The 20766-nt window shown below is 42.8% G+C and overlaps 2 protein-coding genes across 2 annotated transcripts in view; both read right to left on the bottom strand.

Moving 5' to 3' along the window:
• Positions 1–1291: 1291 nt before the first annotated feature.
• Positions 1292–1992, bottom strand: LOC103374240 (uncharacterized serine-rich protein C215.13-like). The gene is made up of 2 exons (XM_008304302.1): positions 1963–1992; positions 1292–1822 (listed from the first exon to the last, which is right to left on the bottom strand). The coding sequence occupies exons 1-2, from the start codon at positions 1990–1992 to the stop codon at positions 1292–1294; spliced, it is 561 nt and encodes a 186-aa protein (XP_008302524.1).
• srcin1a (SRC kinase signaling inhibitor 1a) overlaps positions 1464–20766 on the bottom strand; it is a 41739-nt gene continuing 22436 nt past the window's right edge. The window contains exons 9-21 of the mRNA XM_008304296.1: positions 19978–19998; positions 19157–19317; positions 16480–16655; positions 15166–15296; positions 14699–14846; positions 13446–13752; positions 13073–13334; positions 12727–12866; positions 12301–12453; positions 11708–11836; positions 9484–10392; positions 7503–7640; positions 1464–2219 (exon numbers count right to left, since the gene is read on the bottom strand). Coding sequence (XP_008302518.1) covers positions 2214–2219; positions 7503–7640; positions 9484–10392; positions 11708–11836; positions 12301–12453; positions 12727–12866; positions 13073–13334; positions 13446–13752; positions 14699–14846; positions 15166–15296; positions 16480–16655; positions 19157–19317; positions 19978–19998 — 2681 coding nt within the window. The 3' untranslated portion in view covers positions 1464–2213. The remainder of the gene's footprint in view (positions 2220–7502; positions 7641–9483; positions 10393–11707; positions 11837–12300; positions 12454–12726; positions 12867–13072; positions 13335–13445; positions 13753–14698; positions 14847–15165; positions 15297–16479; positions 16656–19156; positions 19318–19977; positions 19999–20766) is intronic.

Here is a 20766-nt window from a genome sequence, read left to right as displayed (position 1 = left end):
AAAAAAAAAAGTCTGTGCTGTACAACTTGGCTTTACAAGTGCATGTGTGACAGACTGCGTGTATGTGTGTGTGTGTGTGTGTGTGTGTGTGTGTGTGTGTGTGTGCGTGTGTTATTCATCACTGTATGTGCTTGAGTCTTTGGGATGGATTTCGATGTCAGGCGTGGAAAAAGCCAGAGCAACCTGTAAGATGCTACTGAGGAAACATCCTGATTGTCATAATTAACTAGTTAGTACACATATACAGGAAAAAAAAACAAAAAACATTTGTATACAATTCATCATTTGCATTTTTCCCTTCTGTTTGTCTTACTGTGCCTCTTTGTTGCATGTGAAACAGAGGTGTGCTGTTCCCAGACTGCTCCCTGCTGTGTGCTTTTTGTGAATATACCGTCATTTCCAATTTTCAATTAAAAAACATCAATCATTGTTTCTAATTTCCGATGCAAGCATTTTCATTTTGTAGAAGTGCATATAAATTAAAGCCAGACAGTGGAATGTACAGGGAAGTGAGAACGATCATGTAAACTCTTCACACAGTGTGTACAAACAGAGGGGAAAATATAGCACCAGTTCAGAGTTTGAAACACAGGTGATGCAAGAAAAGCCACAAATGCCCCTTTAAACGAAAAACAGCTTGAAACCACAATCATCACCTTGTCTGTGATTTTTTTTTTTTTCTTTTTAATTTTTAATTTTTTTAACAGACTCACATTCCGCCAGGTGATGCAGGTACGTGAGCAATATTATCCTGAACACACACAACTACTGGACTGACTCGGTGATTATTGCAGCTCTAATTTTCTATGATCAAAGTCACAGTCTAGATATTTTATCTATGCCACTAACAACCCACTGAATGAGGGGTAGATGGGAGGATGGTACTGTCAGTGAATACATCCAGAGCACATCAGCTTACAGCACACAGCTGGTGGGAGGGGAGCCCCGTTTGTGCTCTCTCTATCTGGAAAGCTGGCAGTATGACTGTGTGGGAGATCTGCAGAGGAACTATGGAAGCAGATCAGAGTGAGAAAGAAGACTGTGACTCCATTTACAGTGTGGTGGATCTTGCCATGAAATTATGAAGACTCTGCAGACTGGAGCGAATCCATAATGCGGGAGGAAAAACAAGGAACAGAAGGAGCCAAAAAGTCCTAAAAGAACATATGAGCAAAAAAAAAAAAACAAACCCAAAAAACAGGGTTTTCCCATGATGTCCTTGTTTGCTCCATATGGTTCATGATGTGATGTGCTTAAATTGCATTTTTCCATGTCCTCATCCTCCTCCTATTCATCTCCAGGAGTTGTCAGGGGTCAGGTCCTTATTCACAGGCTCGCTGCCACCATCCTTGCAGCTGTTGAGGCTGGAGCTGTCAAGGCTATGACTGCTGGGCTTGGAAATCCCAGACGAGAAGGTGAAGGAATTTAAAGGGGTGGGAGAGGAGGGAGACAGGGATGGAGTAGGGGTGGTGGGTGAGGAGGAAGAGGAGGAGGATGTAGCAGGGGGAGTAGGGGATGAGGACTGGCTGCTGGGCGGAGGCAAGGAGGAGGCTCGCTGCTCACGGAGAAGGCGGTGATGACGGAGGGTGGAGGAGAGGAGCAAGGCCTCAGCGCTCAGGCCGGAGGCAGTCAGGCTTGCCAGGAGGGCCTTTGCTTGGCTTGAGGAGGCTGTCAGGGAGGGCATTGACCCCTCCTTGGGGTACTTCCTCAGGCCAGGGGCAAACGCTGCTGCAGGAGAGGCCACTCGGCCTGAAAAAATGCCCGTTTTGATACCAGAGAGGTATGGCTCAATACTGCCACTGGTGTTGTTGGTCCCCAAGGCCTTCAGGTGGAGCAGGGACACAGAAGACAGGAGGGGGGGTAGAGGAGAGATGAGGTTTTAAGGGGTCAAAGGGGAAATCATGACAAATAAAAGTCTTAAAACTCTGGCTGGGCTCTGTGGCCTGCAGCACCTTCCCTTACCATTAGAGTCAAACATGCCTGTGCAAGCATGCTTGCGCACACACACACATACACACACACACACACGTACGCACTCATCCACAAATGCACACAGAGTGGGTTTCAGAGCATATTTTGGAGTCAACACTGGAGATGCAAACGGAGCTGATAGAGTACAAAGGGGTGGGGGAGGGCAGATGGATGTGTGTATCTCTGTAGTCAGGTGAACAGGAGGAGAAGGAAGCTGAAGAGGCTGGACACGGACAGGTCGCTCACTGCTGCAGGGTTACGGGTGGAGAGAGACGGGCAGGCCGGGAGGTGCAGGGCGGCACGGGTTCACACGGGGTGACGGGGTGGGTGAGGTGGCGCCGCAGAAAGTGTCAGAAGAAACATGTAGTGGAGGGGTGGGGAGTGAAAACAGAACAGGAGACAAACACAGGAGATTGTTATTCAGGTTGATAGCAGCATGTGTGATGCAAGCCACGACACAGGCTGCCATCTACACATGATGACCAAACCACTGATAGCACTGATACGGTGCGGCAGTGAAAGAGGTCAGCTGCAGATTGCACCGTTGACCACCTTTATTTTGACACTTGTTTTAATGATGCCCGCTCATTAAAATGCAAGATATTCCGATGGACTGACAGCACCACACCTTTAGGCCTGTTATGCAATGCAGGAATGAGTCAGTAGATGGCACTGTTTCGACAACATGAAACAACAAGAATTTGTCTCTCTTTTGCTGAGGTGCATGACAGACACAGTTTGTATGTTTTATGTGCAGAGGGGGGACAGACTGTGCTAAATATACCAGAGTGATGACAGAGCGAGATAAGATCTGTTTTTAAAAGCAAAACCTGTCTTTTTTTTTTTTATTAGACTTCAGAAAAGCTTTATTCATGCATTCTATAAGAAGAAACGGGAGAAAAGTTTTTGCTGCGGATCTGAAAGTTTTAAAAGGCGTTTGTTTTGGGATTATGGGGATCAGTTCTGCATGAAACGGAGAGCAGGTGTGCTAGTCTAGACTGCGGTGCTGGGAGGCTTTCACCTGCTCTGTTGCAGTTCCAGAGCCTGTGCTGCCAGCCGTCCCCAGAGAGCAGGGCTGTTCCTTCTGCTCGAGGAACTCGTCTCAAGCCCAGCCGACACATTTATTCTGGTCTGCGAGTGTGGGAGAGCGGCCTCCCTTCATCTCACGCGCTCGGAGCTGCCTGCCAAAAACGACAGCCTCCGAGGACAGGCCTTCACTACCCCCCAACCTCATGCCCAGCACCTTTAACTAGCCTGTTTTACCGCCAGATAATAAGAGGGCAAATGGGAAATGGAAATAGGGTTTTGCAGCGTGAAAGTGATTCACATTGTCATGCCCTCCTTGATCTGTGCCAAAGCAAACGAGGAGAAATTGTGGCTTTGAACTGTCTGTTCTTATCCAGCACATTGATTTGAAGGATCCTCATGCCTGGAATGTTCTAATACCTCTGAGTAAAGCTTTAGCGAGCAGACAGCCCGAGCACAGTGGCACAAAGCACCATCAGAAAGGCGATGTTAATTTTAACACCCGCAATTAACACACACAGATAACATCAGAGCCCATCTTGACGAAGAACCTAATGCTCTGGAAAAAAAAAAAAAAAAAACATTAATGCATGATTTCTAGGAGAGCTTTTTTAGTGTGAGAAGTTGTAACAAGGCACGCCACCTAAAATCTGACAGGCCAAGCTGATTCCTACCCCAAAATCCTAAACTTATGTTTAGCAAGATGGTACAATGTTCAGTCATCGTGCTTCATCTTGATTAGAAAAACGGAATAACTTGAAATCGGCAATGCTAAATACAAACTACCAAAGTGTTGCCCGTTCATCTGGTTTTAGTTGACTGCAGATGGCACACAGTGACATCTTAAAAATATCGAACTGTCCCTCCAGCTGGCTTTTGTGACACGTTAATGAACACCAGCTGCCTTTCAAGTGAACTGACTGAAACTGTCATTGTATGGATAATGGCACTGATGGTAAAGATATTTATATATTCAGATATTTAGATCTATTCATGTGTAAGCTGCAGTTTGGGATAGTAGACCGCTGGGAGGCTGCAAAGTGTTGTCCCTTGGGTTTGTCCCCCATTTTAAATGCCCTAGAAATGTCATTGTCAGTTTGCTGAAGGAGACAAAAGAGAACAATCTGAAACATCAAAGGGAATTGGAAGGAGGGTAAAAGTTTGGGGTTCAGGAGTTACGACCACGAGAGGTTTAAGAGAAGACTTTACCTTCAGCTGTGGGCCGAGCAGAGAGGTCACCCAAGGTGGGCACGTCTGATTATCAGAACAACAGTATCAGTCAAAAGTGCAGATCAGAGCAGGTGTGAGTTCACTGGGTTAGCTCAAATAGCTAGAATCATTCGTCTTACAGCCTAATCATAAGGGAAATATGTGGACTGGTCGACTGTTTGGACACGTTCTTCACAATCGTATTCTTCAAAAACAAGCAGCTAAGTTTTTAGCTGCTGAAAAATATTTAAAAGTTTTTGGGGGTTTTAATGAGAAATTTCCTTTCAGAATAATCACAAACTCAGTGTCAGCGATGGGTTAAAAAAACACTGGGCGAAGTGAACGTAGAGTCGGCAAAAGTTCTTAATTAGCTCTTTAAGGCTGTATGCAAATCAGCCAGCCGCCTCGATAATTTGATGAGATGAGCTGCAGATAATCAGCATGTTTTTTTTCCTGCCGAGTCCACGCTCAGCTGTTTCATTATACCAAATTTAAAATGATTTGCTAGACAAGATTTTGCATCTGTAAGCTAAATTGTCAGGATGTGTACTATTTTGTTGGATTGACAGAAAAGACATCTGAAAGATAAATATATGTAAATATATATATATACGTCTTGAGGCGGCTGGCTGATATATATATATGTATACAAATATATATACACATATATATGTATATATGTATACATACATACATACATAGATACATATGTGTGTGTAAGATACAGCGTCATTCACGTTTGCAGTCATTTAGCTAAATAGTATATGCTGCCTTGTTAAGCTGAATAAATATAAGCAGATAAAATAATAATTAGCTTCTGTGTCTGTGTTCTGTGTTTACTTAAAGCAGCACCAATTATAAGAACATTGTTGCTGGCTGAGCTAACAGCACTGACTGATTACTCCTTGTAGACATTTTTGAGTTTGCTGGTTTAAGAGGCAGACGCCATGTTATTGGCTGAAAAGTGAGAAATCTGTGAAAACATTAGTCATTAAAATGGACTTTTAAAAAATAAAAACTGCCATGAAATAAGAGTTTTATTGTGGAGAATGAAGATAAAAATGAAGACCTATAAAACTCAGGCAGTTTATTATCTGAATGCTCCATGTTTGCTTTTTTATGACCACACCCACACCTCCAAATGTAGAAAAGGGCTACTTGACCTCTCAGCTACTCACCTCAAAATGACACAAAATACAAGTTATTGTCAGATGTAAAGTCTGCCACAGCTGACCGTTTGTTCTCCCAGTTTAAATCAGCTGCTTCTTTGTTTGTCTGTGTTTTTCCATTGTGCAGTTGTGGTGCGTTGCCACCCTAAACTGCTCAGCACCGACTTCCCATGCTCACAATTAGCTTTGAGTGTCCACTGTCCCTCTGAAGGAGACGCTTTCACACACACACAACGTCTTTTTTTCGCAACGATTGTTTCGAGCAGTTTGTGGAACGTGTGCGAGTGTCACACTGGAATAATGGGATTAATTTTGCTTTCATTAAACGAGTGTAGGCATCCACTCGGCTTCCAAATCTCAGGGAATGAGCCAGACTGACAAAAGGGTGAGTGAAAAGGAGTAGGGCAGCGTGCGCAAATTGCAGAGTACAGAACGCGGAAAAAGGAAAAGAGAGACATAAAGAAGAGGAAACGTGGAAGACTTAATGGTGGAAAGAAGAACTGCCCTCTTCATGTTGAATAATCAGTGATTGCCAGCGACTCAAGGGGCGATTATTACATAGCACTGCAGATTCTTCCCCATCTCCTCTCGAACTGAGGCGACCGAAGCTTCATTACTCCCCCCATCTCCCAAATCTCTCTCTCTCTCTCTTCGCTTAACGCGTTCATTTCTCTGCAATCTTCGAGACTGAATTTGTGTGTGAATGCTCTGTCAAATTCTCCGGGGTATGAAGGTTTAGGTGCACTTCACTGCTTCGGTTATTTTTCAAATTACATTGACATTAAGCTTCTTCTTCCCAGTGCACGGGCACGGAGCAAAAATCTTCTCTTGGCTTTACTTGACTGACATGCTTCAACAGTTCCATTTCCTTGCCTCTGGAGGCCATCTAGCATCCTTATGTCCAGCCCTTTACCTTACTTTATAGCCCCGAAATGTCTGCAAATTAAAACCAAATAAGGACGTAGAGCCGGCTATCAGGGCAAAAGATATAGCAACAAATGCATAGAGAGGGGCTTTAGGAAGTTTTATGAAATTAAAGTCAAGTCCTTTTAGGAGATTTAAACACCTGACTTTCTGCCAGACTTCATAAAAGAAACGTAATTATACCTTTGAAGTTCTGTGGGCTGATTTCTTACCAAAAACAGGCAGTTTTAGATTTTTTAGAACAAGCAATGGGCCTGGTACAGACTAGACAGCTCTATTATAGTAATGCATATTATTAAGTCAGCGTGTTTTGTAACTTTTTTAATGGGTTTCTATACTATAATTAGAGATAGCTTAAGACTTTCAGACATAAAAACACTGCTTAGGTAATTGCAGCGCTAATCCTCCATCACTTTAACCTGCCTGACACACGTCTCTCCGTGGGACCGAGCCCGCAGAACATCCTTTGATCCATTTTGAGAATCCCATGATAATGAGACTGTCAAAATAATGTGACTTTGCCTTCAAACAATTTACGATCATTAGCAAAAAGTGGCTTCAAATTCAATTAATCAGTGCTGTTGTCGTTCTAAAACAAAGGAATCAAGTGGATATCTTAAACATTACACACAGTGCGGTACACGGAAGCTGAGGACTACAGCATGCTGAGGATGTGGAGTGGCAGTGAAGTGGCCTACTTATGCTTGATCTGGTGGGAAAAATAAAGAAAGGGTAGCATGAACGGATGCACACATTCTCCTTGCTTTATAAAATGCAACTTTGAAGGCTTGCTAAAGTTGTATGGAGGTGCCAAAAAACCGTTACGACAAATTTTGTTCCTATTTGAAAACAAGGTCATTAAATCCGCGTGAAAAAAATGTTGTTAATATGGCATCCAAAGGACTCTCTGTCTCATCTGTCTTGATTCATAGCAGACATGGATCGTTGCCTCCTTTTGACCCAATTTCTGCGGTAGTAAATTTGAGGGCATCGTAAAATGCAGTGTCTTTCAGGAATGATTATCATCCCAATTTCTAAGCTTTTAACTTCCTCCATTCTGCGAGTCTTTAAATACCTAAAAATGTTTATGCAAATAAAAACCAATTCTGAATATACAGGGGAAGTACTGCACTGTTCGTCTGCACAGATGCTGCCAGATCAAGCATGCATTGGCCTTAGCAACGCTAAATAGACAAATAATACCTGTTGCTGGCCCTGGATCTTCAGGAAGTCCTCTCTTTTGCCACTTTTAGTCTTGTCTGTGCTGTTCTGCTGCAGATGCTTCAGCTTGGAGGCAGCTGAGGAGTGGAGAACCTTACCGACACTGGAATTATGTCCTCCCTGAGAGGAGAATAAAGGAGAAAAGAGCAGAGGAGAGGAGAGACTAAGTATGAATCATACCTCAAGACACACAGTACACGGTTGCACATTTCATTTCTCCTCTACATTGCCTTCAATTTACGCCTCAGACACACATCAACTCGGTGCAGACTCTGATTCCAGAAAGCAAGTCTTTCTCCTGAGACCAATGAGGTTTTTAAGATCTGAGCTTATAGCAGATATAAAACTGAACTATCCACTCCACAGAGTTTCCCCATCCATCAGCGGAAAATGACAAAGAAACAGAATATAGAAACGCAGCATCAAAACTGACGTTGCGTAGCCTCACCGCAGGATCCACGAGGCAGTGTGCTTAATGATCTTTCCTGCTGAGTTGCTCTATCGACTGTCTCTAATACGCACAAAAACAAATACACATTGAGTCAAATTTCCGCCCAACTGTGCCTCTTCTGCACACAGAGACATTAGCCGAAAGGAAAACTAATAAAAGATTTACTGTATTAGAGTCAAATAGCCAATCTTTCCCTACGACAGCAATTCAAGCCAGAAAAGCAATCACCTTCATTCTAAGGCCTTCCTATTCTTAAAAGCTGATTTTTGAAATTCAGACATACAGTAAACTCACTGCTTGAGGGGTGAATCCTCATTTTAATGTGCTAATTAAAACCTGAACTGTAATGGGACATGAGCGTAGGTGGCTTGTCAGTGCGAATTTGGTAAGAGCGCTCGCAAACGTCGGACAAGAGTAGGAAGAGGGGGTCATGTTGAAATGATGAACGTGCTTGAAGTTGGACTGATGAAATAATGTGTGAAGACTCTGTAATCTTCAGCCATGCCCACGGGAATGCTTCCTGGCTCTACATCAGAGGGCTAAAACTCACCATGACAGTGTGACTGTCAAGTATTGCAGCCTTGCCCTGAGTGGGAGGCTACATTCAGAGCAACAGGGAATACTACGCAGGCTGTCAAGACACCTCGGTGAAGTGGCAGCTGACATAAGAAGACTGTAAGTCAAATCTTTTGTTGTGTTGCGGTCAGCTGGAGGTGAGTTGAAAACTGGCTCTGCGCAGTATCTGCTAATGGAGTTCAACACACTGTCATTTGATATTAACATGAAGCAAATTAGATGTGGTATTTGGCTTTGGTATAAGATATAGACTTCTGTCCTCACACAGGTTTTGATTGTGCAGGTTTTTTTTTACTCTTTTAAGATTTTTATTGACTTGAATTTCCTCTAAAAAATGTTCTATCATCTTAATTATATTTTAACCTGACCCTTTTTGCATTGTGTGTGCAATTATATTGCACATATATTGATACCGTCTAATGTAAAATGTGCCCAAAGCTTGTTCAAATAAAGTCCCAGGTGTACAAGGTTTTGCTCAAAAGTTGATTTCAAGGAAAAGCAAAGAAAGAAGTCAGATATTTACTTGCCAACAGAAATGGCAAGCAAAGAAGAGAAAAGGACAAGAGGAAAATAGAAATGTTATTTATGTTATTTTTTATTGCCTGTCTGGTAAAACAAAACGTGAAATTAGCTAGATTCACAGGGAGAAAACAGATGCCAGGACAGATCGATGAAGACACAGTTAACAACTCTGTGCTCGACAGGACAGCAGCTCCAGCACTAATCACAGAGCAGACAGGCAGGTAGGAAGTCTGTTGTCTGTCCCCTCTACATATTTTCAATTTCAGACGCAATTAGATGCCGATTTAATCGGGGAGCAGACATCAGAGGCTTGAAAGTGAAGTTCCAAGAGACATCCGCAGGGAAGAAGTGAAGAAGGAAAACAGAGCATGCTGCTTCAGAGCAAGAATCAGCACAGCGGGTGTGAGAATGAACCTGGATTGGTGCTGTGCTCGGCGTTGACGGTTTGGGTGGGACTGGTGGCTTCTTGGTCACCGAGGTTGGACTCTGAACAGGAGTACTGTTGGCGGTTGTTTCAGAGTAGAGCTGCTCTGTTGTAGGATGTCCACTGATCTCTATCAACGTGTTCTCCAGCTCTCGAATAGTCTCCTCCAAGCTGTCCAGCCTCATGAAGGTGTTGCGTCTGATATCTTCTCCCGTTCTTTTACGACTGGTGAGACTGTCCACAGAGCCAAGTAACCCACTCGACTCATGAGTGAGGCTCACTGGACTCTGTTGTGTAGCACTAATTTCAGTTGTGTGTTGAAGTGTCACAATGCTCTCCCCTGTCTCCATCCCTCTCCTCAGAGCCTCCACTAGTGAGCTCTGCTGGCCTGAGTGGTGGGACGATTTCAATCTGGGTTTGGGAACCGGTTTGGGCGACTCCAGAAAGGAATACAGCAGCTTGTAAGCATCTCTGACAGTTTTTTCCTCCCTGAAGAGCACTAGGACAGGCCGCTCACTCAGCTGGACCTCAGAGACTTCTTCAGTCTGTGGTGAGATGGTTAGAATCTGTAGAACTTCCCCTGCAGTCCTGCTGAGCTCATGGGCCTCGAGGGGAGACACCACCCTCACTTCCAGCTCTGTCAGCAGCAGGGCAACTTCCGGTTTGGATTCTACATCCAAACAACTCTGCTCCCGCTGAGGAGGGCTTTGAAATCCCTCTGAATATCTTCCCCTTGAAATTATGGTCTCATAGGCCACGTGGTGACCAGTCCAGTCTCGTGATGGACTCTCCTCTAGAGGTTCATTTGCTAAATCTCTGACAGGATCCTCTGAGAAAGTGGGTGAAGCTGTTGAGCACTCTGTCAACACGATGTGGGGGACAGGAGACAAGTGCCTTCCCTATAAATAAAGAGAGCACTTGAGGTTTAAATTTTGTCATATGGAGCTGGTCACATCTACAGCACAGTCCCAGCAGAAACTTCAACACAGCAAAGAGGAAAGAAGGAAGGAGTGTTATCAACTTGTATGTGATGTACATCTAGAAAATGCTCTCCTAACCCTCTGAACCCCAAAACACGCCAGCGGGTTTAAAAGGCATGTTGTGTGTTTGAGAAAAAAAACATCACTAAAGAAGCCACACATTGTAAAAAATAAAAACATAAAAATCAGAGGATGTCTAACTTTCTGATGGTTCTTGAACTTCTCATCTGTGACATTCGGTTCCATTAGAAAAATTAACCAAAGATAAGCTACATTTCAGATTTAAAAATTTAGCAAAAACAAACCATTCGCACAAATAGAATTTGATCAAAAACTACAAATTCTGCAATTCTTGGAGAAACTGAGAAGCCATTGCTGACTCAGCTGTGAGCAACAGTCATGTGACAAAAATTCAGGGAGTTTTCATGCTGAACTGCAGGCTGTGCTTCCACAGAGCAGAGAGGAGAAAAACGTGGAAACAAATAAAAAATGTGAATAGTGAATAGAAACACCCAGAAACAGCTTGGTGTTCAGAGGGTTAACATAAACACAGAACGTAAATATGTGTGGGACTTTTACAGTTACCAGACTGCTGATTGTACTTTCTTTAACTGGCCCCCAGAAACACTGCAACATCACTGCACAAAACAGTCACACCTCATGCTATTGTGAAGAGCTGTTGGCATTCATATACACCAACTGCATGTGCAAAGGATGTGTAAACCTTAGCAAAAAAGATTATTGCTCAGAAAATTATCACCCAACTTCATGGAGTATTTCAGCTTTTTTTAGTTCATTGTTTTGGCCTTAGCTTTAAGGTTGAATCTCACAGTTGTCATCATCTGCATTACCAACAATTAATTCTTTCCACTACCTAAGAAGAGACAAAATTAGCAATAAGTTGTTAAAGAAAATTTAGCAACTATACTAAAATGCAGATACTTTCATCAGTTTAAGCCAAAAAAATGCAATTACTCAACTGTATTGTGTATGTTCTCTGTGAATTTTTGATTGCAATTGCTTAAGAACAGCATGTTTTCCCATCGTCAACATAAAGAGACACAGGAATGAGCATCTACAGACATGAGATTGAAGAGACAGCAGGAGTTCATGAGGTTGGCTAAAAGCTGAGCAGTCGCTGGTGAATTGTGTGTGGTAGTGAGGTTAGAAAGAGCAGAGAACGAGGCTTAACAGGGCAAGACTCCACATTGCTCAGGGTCAGCCAGAGTGTTACCTGAGTGCCTGAGGCCTCAGGTGGCCAAAGGTCCGGTCTGGAGGGGGGTACACTGTTCCTGCTGCATGGTCTAACAGGCAGGGAAAGTGATGGGGGAAAAGAGAGCCTGAGCGGGGCTCTCTCAAACAGCTAGGGAGGGAAAAGGGAGGTTCAAAAACAGCCATCAATTGCGAGATAAAAAAAAAAAACACAACAGCCACTGAATAATTAAAATCAGTTACTGTTGACTCTTTGTTCCATCAAATTTGAGGCAGGCCATCTCAAACACAGCCCAAGCAGCTATCAGGGTCCATCTGTCTGGCTGTGATCTGTGAGCCCTGGGTGATGATGTGTGTGACTGAGCAGTATGTGATCTTTGGGCTCTCCCAGTGCCACGGGCAGGAGGACATATGGCACCTGCTGCTTGAACATGTGGTAACGATGGTGAGCATATCTGCACACAAACCGTGTGCATGTGCGCATGCAACAACCGGTGGCAGATTGTGGATATAATATAAATTATTCTAAAAAAGTGCAGTTTTCCCATTCGTTGAACAGCAGACTATTTATGTAGGCTGTAATCAACATGATGGCACAATCCGGGTTTCATTTACCTCCAATTCGGCAGCGATTTTCTCCTCCTCTAACTCCTCCTTGTCCCCAGAGGCCAGTGTTGGAGGTGTAGACGCAGGACGAGGGTTTTCAGACACGGTCCTCCTCAGTTTTACGTGAGGCTTCTGGCCCTCAGTCTCTTCAGATTCACATTTCTGGAACGTCAAAAACAAAAATAAGCTTTTAACTTCTCTTAAGCCAGTGTCAGAAGTTTACAACTTCAATATTTTATTAAGAAGCAAACAACATTTTGATCCATGTGCTATATTATACAAATTAACAGATAAGCTGACATCATCTTCTCTGTATACGGGAGAGATAATGTGTTGATTTGTAGATTTGAGGAGGATTAAAATGTCCATCTGTCAGTAAAATGCAGAGTATTAGAGTGATAACTGAGGATGCTTGTGAATTTTCAGTGCTGTTACCTTTATGCTTTTTCCAGGAATTAGTGGCTCTCCGCTGCGAGTGGTCAGACCTGGAGAAGAAGGAAAACTGCGTCTCGGAGGTGGAGGTGGAGGAGACTTGGAGGGTTTCTCTGTGCGATATCGAGGTACTGTCAGCTCATCTGGAAGAGAAAGTAGCACAGCTGTTTTAAGAAGAAGCAACAGTGTTTTCAAAACGTTATCATGCCTCCAGATGCCATACAGGTTATATTTAGTGGGTAAAACTGAACATACTGTACATCTCCTGGTTTTCCTTTGCTCTTGAAAACTTGTCAATTTGAAAGAGAATAGCTTGTATCAGACTGATGTACTGAACTTCTTATCTCACCAGAGCCACGCCTGGATCCTCCCTCTCTTCCAGAAAGCTTGTGCTGGGGCTTGCTGGCACGGTGCTCTGGGGTCGCTGCCCCACTCTGGGGGTTTTGGGTGGACGGTGTGTTGGACGAGGGCTTGATCTGCTTTGCAGCAAAGTCCAGGTCTGGAATAGCTTTCATCAGCTCAGCCTGGGTCTCCTCCAGCAGCCGGTTGATGTCCTGGGCGCTGTACTGGGTTAGACTGGCTCGCTTCTCCTCCCAGTCTCGCTCTGCTGCCTGTGAAGTGGACAAGAGGATCTAAACACTTTGTGCTGTGTTATGATATGATTTGTGATTGCACAGTAGGTGGTAAAAAGATAAAAAACAAAATGCAGAAATCATTCCTACCAGTCGGACTTCGACGGACAAAGCTTTGTCAGCAGCAGCACGGCGCTCCAGCTCCTCCAGAGCTTTGCCCTTGTGGGGGACAGGAGGATGATTGTCCTTGTGAGGGCCGGATGGGTTACCGTGAACACGGCTGAGGCTGGAGTGAGGGCTCCAATTGGACAGGCTGTTGCCTCCCCCAAGGTCATTGATGGTGAGAGGAGGACTGGTGGGGATGTCAAAGTCTGCAAATTTTCGCAAGTCCTCATTGTGCTTTGATGAAGGACTGGAGAAGTCCTCTTGCTTCTTCCATACTCCCTCATTTGCTTGTCTGGCAAGAAATGGAAGATGAATTAATTAACCAACTCTTTGAAATGTTACACAAACAAAAACATGAATTATACATGACTCAAAGTGGAAACAATTGTTGATGAATGCTGAAAACATCCTCCCAAAAAAACCTCCAAACACTGAGGGGCGTAAACTTTATCTTATACTGAATGAATTCTCCAACTTACTTTTTCCCACAAAGATGAGAGAAAAAAACCCAAAAGTAATTCTGATGAGCTCTTTTATCAGTGAGATTAATTAAACCAGAAAGTGAGATGCTTTTTGGACACAAGGCTGATTAGAAGATAGACAATGAAGTGCTGAAGGGCGAATTTTAGTCCACACTCACCATAAAATCAAAAATCCATTATTCATGTGACTGAAAAGGGCCTTCATCGGGGCGTCACCCAATAACGCCGGTTAATCACAATAACACCAGCAGCTTGAATGCATGCTTAAGGATTGTTTTTTTTTTCTTTTCACACTGGGTGATTTTTAATCATTTCTGTATCTCTGATAGTTTCAGAGCTTTGGCATAAAAACAATAAAATGCTTAATGGTGAAAATCTCTGATCTGAATCATCAACAATATCTAATCAATTTTCTTTGGTCCAAAGCCTGTCTGTCTGCCACATTTTATGAAAATCCATAATGTTCTGCTAAAACAAAAACAAAGAGGGGTACAAGCACAATGTCTCTGGCAGAGATACAAATGGAAAAGTCTTGTCCCAATTGATTACAGATGGATGCATTTTCACATTTGCTAATGTTGGATATATTTCACTGTGTCAAAAAGTATTATAATTTATTGGACAAACACTTCCTCACTATTTCTAGGATTATTTCTAACTGAATGTAAGAACAGCTTGTCAGAATTCAGCACATTTTACAAACTGGCACATGAGCTGTAATGTAGGTACAGTTGCTCCGTCAGAGCAGGTTCATACTTGCGCATGGTGGCAAGGGTGTCGGTTATAGTCTTGCAGCGTTTTAACAGGGCATCCAGTCTGTGTGGCTCTTCCTTAAGGAATTTCACGGCCTCCACTTCCACCCTGAGCACCACCCGCATCTTACTCTGCAGGCTGGGGAATTGATCTGCAGCAAAACAGCAGAGAAGCAACAAAGGAAACCAACTGTGCTCCCATAAACACATCAATTCAATTCAAGGATGCTGAAAGCCCGTTGTGTTACTCAAACAATAAAAAAAAGTTTGAACCACCGCAAATGGTCAGGGAGTTCATTAAGACAATAAGCAATCCGAGACTGATTAAATGTTGCAGATGAGCTGTGGGTGACTAAAAGATAATCAGTGCCTTGGTGAGTAATTATATTATAAACTGCCTGCCAGGGTAAAAGACTGCGTTTTCAGCTTTGCGCCTGTGCAGAGAATGTGAAATGTGCCAGCGTGACTCACTTTTCAGCTCTGTCAGTGTTTCTCCCAGCTTTCTCAGAACAGTGGCCTTCTCCTCCAGCTCCTGCACTGTCACCAGCTTGTGGTTGACAGACGACTCCTTCTGGATCTCCTCCACTGACTTCTCCAGGTCGCTGAGATGGAACAGACAGCAGGCTGAACACCAGGGATTCCTCCACTACACTTTTACTGACGAAAATTATGTTGTTCGAGTTTCTGTAAAACTTCTGCCAATAAACTGTCTCTCAATCAACTGGGAGCTAGATACAGCTGGGCAGCTAAACCGGATTTGGTGTTTAAAAGTCACAGAGCCACTGAGAAAGAAAAAAAACTTTTCAAAATAGGTGTTCATTGTGCCTTTAAGAACAGAGAATCTATGCAAATATGAGCTCTAATGTCGAGCATGTGTCTGCTCGCGTCAGACTTTTGTCAAATAAGCCTGCCTCGAGTTACGTAATGAATTAAACTTCTATATATAATTAACCAAAATAATAGTCGGCTGCCACTAGCCAGGCGGAATAGCAGACATCAATTAGCAGAGATCATTCAGCAGTTCAACCAATTATTCCAAATATCCAAATGCCGGTCAGAGTGAGATTGGAGAACTCTTCTGCCACTCACAGAGAGATCCAGGAGTTATTACCACAGTGAATATTTCCACATTTGAGACTGAAGCAAGTTATCTGATTATTAAATCTCAAGGTAGCTTTCTGCGCTCTCATTTTGCAGCCACTTTAATTAGTTGCTGGACAGTTTCATACCTCAGATCTTAATAAGCATCTTGCTCTACGCCGGGTTTAATTACAGTTACAATTTCATCATATCACTGTGTCATCCTGCAAGTCATTTAATTGTACAGCAGATATGAACATTGTTATGTCTGATGCAATTATAAAATACGTGGGAAAAACACACCTTAACCTGCTGACAACTTATATATTCAATACACTAATCAAACACCAACACTGCTGGGAATGATTGAAGATAAATGCCTGAAAAACTCACTGCGTGAAAAAAAAATTGTTTAAAATGGGTTGAAGGGTCATTTAAAATAAACCTTGCAAAGTATTTTAGATATAAAGCTAAAACGCCACAATTATTTCCATAAATAGCCACATTTTATGCTATAAAATGCTCAGTCAAACCAGAGACAGTCCAGAAAAAATAGTTATAAAAAGTTGATTTTAAATGGAGTGACCCTATTATTGATTTAAAAACAGAGGATTTACCAACAGGTTGAGCACTTGGACAGTCATGTACTGCTCCACAGCTTTTTACATGATTAGATTTAAAAAGAAGTCTTTTGCTGATACTGACTGGAGCTGCTGAATGATGAGCTCCTCCTCATTCAGGTACTTGAGTCTCTCCTCCTCCACCAGGAGGCGCTGTCTCTGCAGAGGATCCTCCTGCTTCCTCAGGGCGTCGGCCACGCGCACATTCAGCTCCGCTTCCGTCCGTTTCAACAGGGTTCGCACTGAATCCTGATTCTCAATCTGCTCACACACACACACACACGGTCAGACACAACATTACAGGTGTACATACACAGTGTAGGCTGCTCATACTTCAGCGAGGCATGTTATACATTTTGAAAGTACTTGGAAACAAATTAGATCAATGTTAGCCTTGTTGGCCTTTGGAGAATAGCTTGTTGAAGTTATGAAATCTGCTTTTACAGCAATCGCAAAATAACAATTTGACATCAAAGAGGAAAACTGGAGCCCACTAAGGCTTCGCAAAGTAGACTACAATGATTTGCAGCAATTGCACACTCTGATTTGCCCCGTCCTTGAGAGGGCAGACTGTGGCTTTTATATCTCTCCTGCCTTGTTATGCGAGAAGAACATTTTTGCACTATCCTCCACTGCCTATGAGGTTTCCAGTCACTGCTTGTACTGCGGTGAATGGTCTTGAAAGCTCGCTGTGGTGCCCTGTGTGTGTATTAGCATGTGCACATAACATTTCTCCAAACACAGATAGCTGGGACGCCCCGAGGAAAAACGAAAGACGTCCACAACAGAGGCACTGAGCGTGAACTCCGCTCCCTCGCAGTGTTATGAATGGAATATTCTACAGGACTAGTGCTTGTAATACAACTCCCTGAGATGAAATCACCTGGCAAGCAAGAAAGATTAATAATTGATCAGCCTTATGTTCTAGGAAGTGAAGCAAGACAACAATATCACTAACATTTATAATTACCCAGGATTCCCCCGCTATACTGCCGGCAGCAATGATGCATATGCACAGGGATGAAAGTAAGGAGTGAGGTAACATATTAAAAAATATTTTACATATTCAGAAAAAGACGTTTTACTTTTTCTTCTTTTATCTTGCAGTGCTGTGCTCCTTCTCACTCAGCTGCCTGTCTCTTCCTCACACTCCCTTCCTGTATAATTCATGAGCCACATGTAAAATTGAAGCTGCTGGCCATCACCACGGGCAACAGAACGAACCCAGGGGCAGAGGTCACACTCGGACACGCAGGCATGTAAACGTTAAACTGTCCTCTCTGGGTACATCACAGTCAGAGAAACCCTCGCGACTGCTGTCATGGAACAAATAAAAGCTACGCACATCCATCATGTCTTGCTTCCATTAATCCTTCTTTCCTCTTTTCGCGCAACAAACTCTCACCATTTCATCATCTCTTCCTCATTCCTGCAACAGTAACCATGGCACCACTTGCATCAGAGATAAATGAATACATAACGGCCTCAACTGTGCATTTTTTTTTCTTCATTCCATCCTTGTGACATTCTGTGTAACGCTGCAGCCACCGTGACAACCTGCATCTTTGTAGAACAGCACAAGATGTGAACGAAGCTTTTATCTCTCTATCTGATTATTAATCCTCAAACGACATCATGCCCTCAATGTGTCATGCAGTACAGCTATGCAGGTGCTATTTACTATAGGTGCTGTATTGAAGTGAAGATCAAACAAAATTCAAAGCTCTTGCACACTGTGCATTAACAGCTGTATGTACAAAGTAGACAATTCAATGAAATGTAACCCTCTTGTACAATGTTGAGGTGATTTAGGGACCAGTGCAAAAGTAAACTACATGTAGATTGCACAGTGCAGTCTAACAATGTCAATGACTTGCTTTTTATCCGTTTTCTACAAAAGGTGTGTCAACAATCAAATAGGAAGGACACAGCAAAGAATCGTACCTTGTATGTCTCTCAAACAAATCAAGATAAAGCCAGTTCACTTCAATTAAAATGCCTGAACTCATCTCAACCAGATTTCTGAAAAAAAAAACCCACTGAGCCTGCTGTCAACAATTTTCTTTTGCATTCCTTTCTTCAGTAGAAAGTCTTCAATAGCAACTATTTACGAGACTGTGGATTATGCAGAGTCATCAGGACATCGTCTCGGATTCTTTTTTTTTTTTTTTTAATGTATATTTTGAATGCTTTGAGCACAACAAACAAATTTCCATTTGCTTCCATTTCATCGAGTTTGGGAGCAGAAACCTTTGGAAAGCTGATTAGTTCATAATTGCTCTCCTTTTCCCTGCCCTTTGATGCATTATACCTCGCTCAATACAATTTTAATATTTCTGGCTGTCATTTACAAACACTGTTGCATCAACAATTGCATCAACCTCGGTTTAATTTTCTTTCTTTTGACCCTCCTTTCATTGTGGATTTTTTTCAAAGAGTTTCAAAAGGATGACAGGATACACAGGTGTACGTGTAAATGACATGAAAATATGGGTAAAAGGTACAGAGTGGGGCATAAAGCTGCATGCACAAAAGCAGACTGTTATTTTCCATTACAATGTACTAAGAGTTTTAAAATCTTGAATAGTAGCAAAAGAATCATGAACTAGAAAATCATAGAAATATTTCAAAAGGCCAAAATGTTTGCATGGTTGGATCCCACAAGTGGCTGATAAGAATGTTGTTTTTCCCCACCCTAAATTAAAAGAAAATACAGTTAAAAGAAATACATAAATGGCTTCTTAATGGTGGACATCATCTACCTGTATCTTGCGTAGTTGGGTGAGCTGCTTGCGCAGGTCAGTTGCATTTTGCTGCAGCCCGTGCAGATGGAGCTGCATCTGCAAGCGGCCAACGCTGTTCACCTGGCTCATGTTAGAAGGTGGCGGCGGCATCAGAGCTAGGGGTGCTGACGGCGTGTGAGCTGCCAATCACAGAGCAGGACACGGGGATCACCGGGAGGTTGGCGGGAAACAAATTGGTTAGTTTGCTGGGCTTTTGCTCCGGTGAGATTTTGCAGCCAGCCAGCCAGCACGTCACACAGAACAAACAATAGCACGCACACTCTCAGCATAAGGGCCCAAAGAAACGTACATATATAGAAAATATACAAAGAAAAAGCACCATTTTTTTAATTTCACAGATCTTCCAATAGTCCACTGGGAGAAATGTGAGCTCATGCTATTAGTAAAACTCAGAGAATTAGTTAATTCAGTCGTGACACACAGGGATAACCATGCTCTTATCTATAACACAGGCCTTTGTGAGTATGGCCATTGACCAGCCAAGATATTCAACCATACATACTCAAACACACTCACAAAGGAGTGTCCAGTGTGTGACAGAACAAACCTCGGAAATTACCAAAGGAATAATCAAGCAGAAATTGAAAAAAGTGTAGACAGAAACAGGACGAAAGGGGAGAGTCCGCTCTCTGGGGAAACCAACCGGGAGGAAAACAAGAGAATAGACACCGCCAGCTACCCAGCAACACCACACACCCATACAGAGGGCAGAGAGCCATGAGAGATGTCTGATAGGAGAAATAAAAAAAAAGGGTGATAGAGTAGGAGATGACAACTACCTTTCTGCTTCAGCCGTCCAGCTGGAATGTAGAAAGAGTGAGCCGAGAAATTAATGAGAGGTGATAGAGAGACAAAGAAGGAGAGGAAAGTCTTAAAAAGTTCATTTTTTATGAAGTGATGATCCCGGAGAACATTTTATTGACTACAGCAGAAACACGGACTGTGGTGACGGTTTAGTCCTTTGGCAGGGTGCCAATTTGTGAGGAAGCTTGAAAAATAACTGTATCTTTGAGCTGACCCCTTGAAGGTCTGGCATCGGAAAAGGTTTGTTTGTGCCAGAACTGTGCTGCAAGATTATAGACAGGCGAGAGGAAAAAAAAAAAAAACAGGAAAGAAACAGGGTTCACCCAGTATATATAAGCTGCACATGTTGTTACTGTTTCACAATTCCTGGCTGAAAAGCATTTTTTGTGAGTTAAATAACAGTCTGATCGTTTAAAAATTAGATTCAAACATGAAATCCAATCTCCACACACCCAGTAGAGTCTAAAGTGAAGAAATAAACCTTCAAACTCCTTCAAAGCTCTGTCTTATTACCTCGCCCAGGAGGTTCTGTTTACAATTTAGTACGTTTGTCTGTTTATTTAACACCTTTCAAAAGCTCCAATGCTGCTGCGTTTTTCTCTTTCTGACTGAGCGATGCCAACAATTCCCCATTTGCTTCTAGTATTTATGCTTAGTGATTTACAAAACTCAAAGCTGGATAAATTGAGATGAAATTAATGCTGATTTTCTCATCTGACTGAGTTGAGCAATTCTCCAATGTCCTTGCCAGGCAATGGACCACT

Source organism: Stegastes partitus, unplaced genomic scaffold (assembly GCF_000690725.1).
Source record: "Stegastes partitus isolate 25-593 unplaced genomic scaffold, Stegastes_partitus-1.0.2 Scaffold2184, whole genome shotgun sequence".
Lineage (NCBI taxonomy): Eukaryota > Metazoa > Chordata > Actinopteri > Pomacentridae > Stegastes > Stegastes partitus.
The sequence above is the reverse complement of the archived record's forward strand: the minus strand, read 5'-3'. Positions and strand labels throughout refer to the sequence as shown.

Excerpts from the sequence above, each read along its gene's own strand:
- LOC103374240 (XM_008304302.1), bottom strand. The coding sequence starts at position 1,992 with ATGCTTGCACAGGCATGTTTGACTCTAATG. Across the intron at positions 1,823-1,962 it reads AGGCATGTTTGACTCTAATG|GCCTTGGGGACCAACAACAC; the intron begins GTAAGGGAAGGT and ends CTCCACCTGAAG.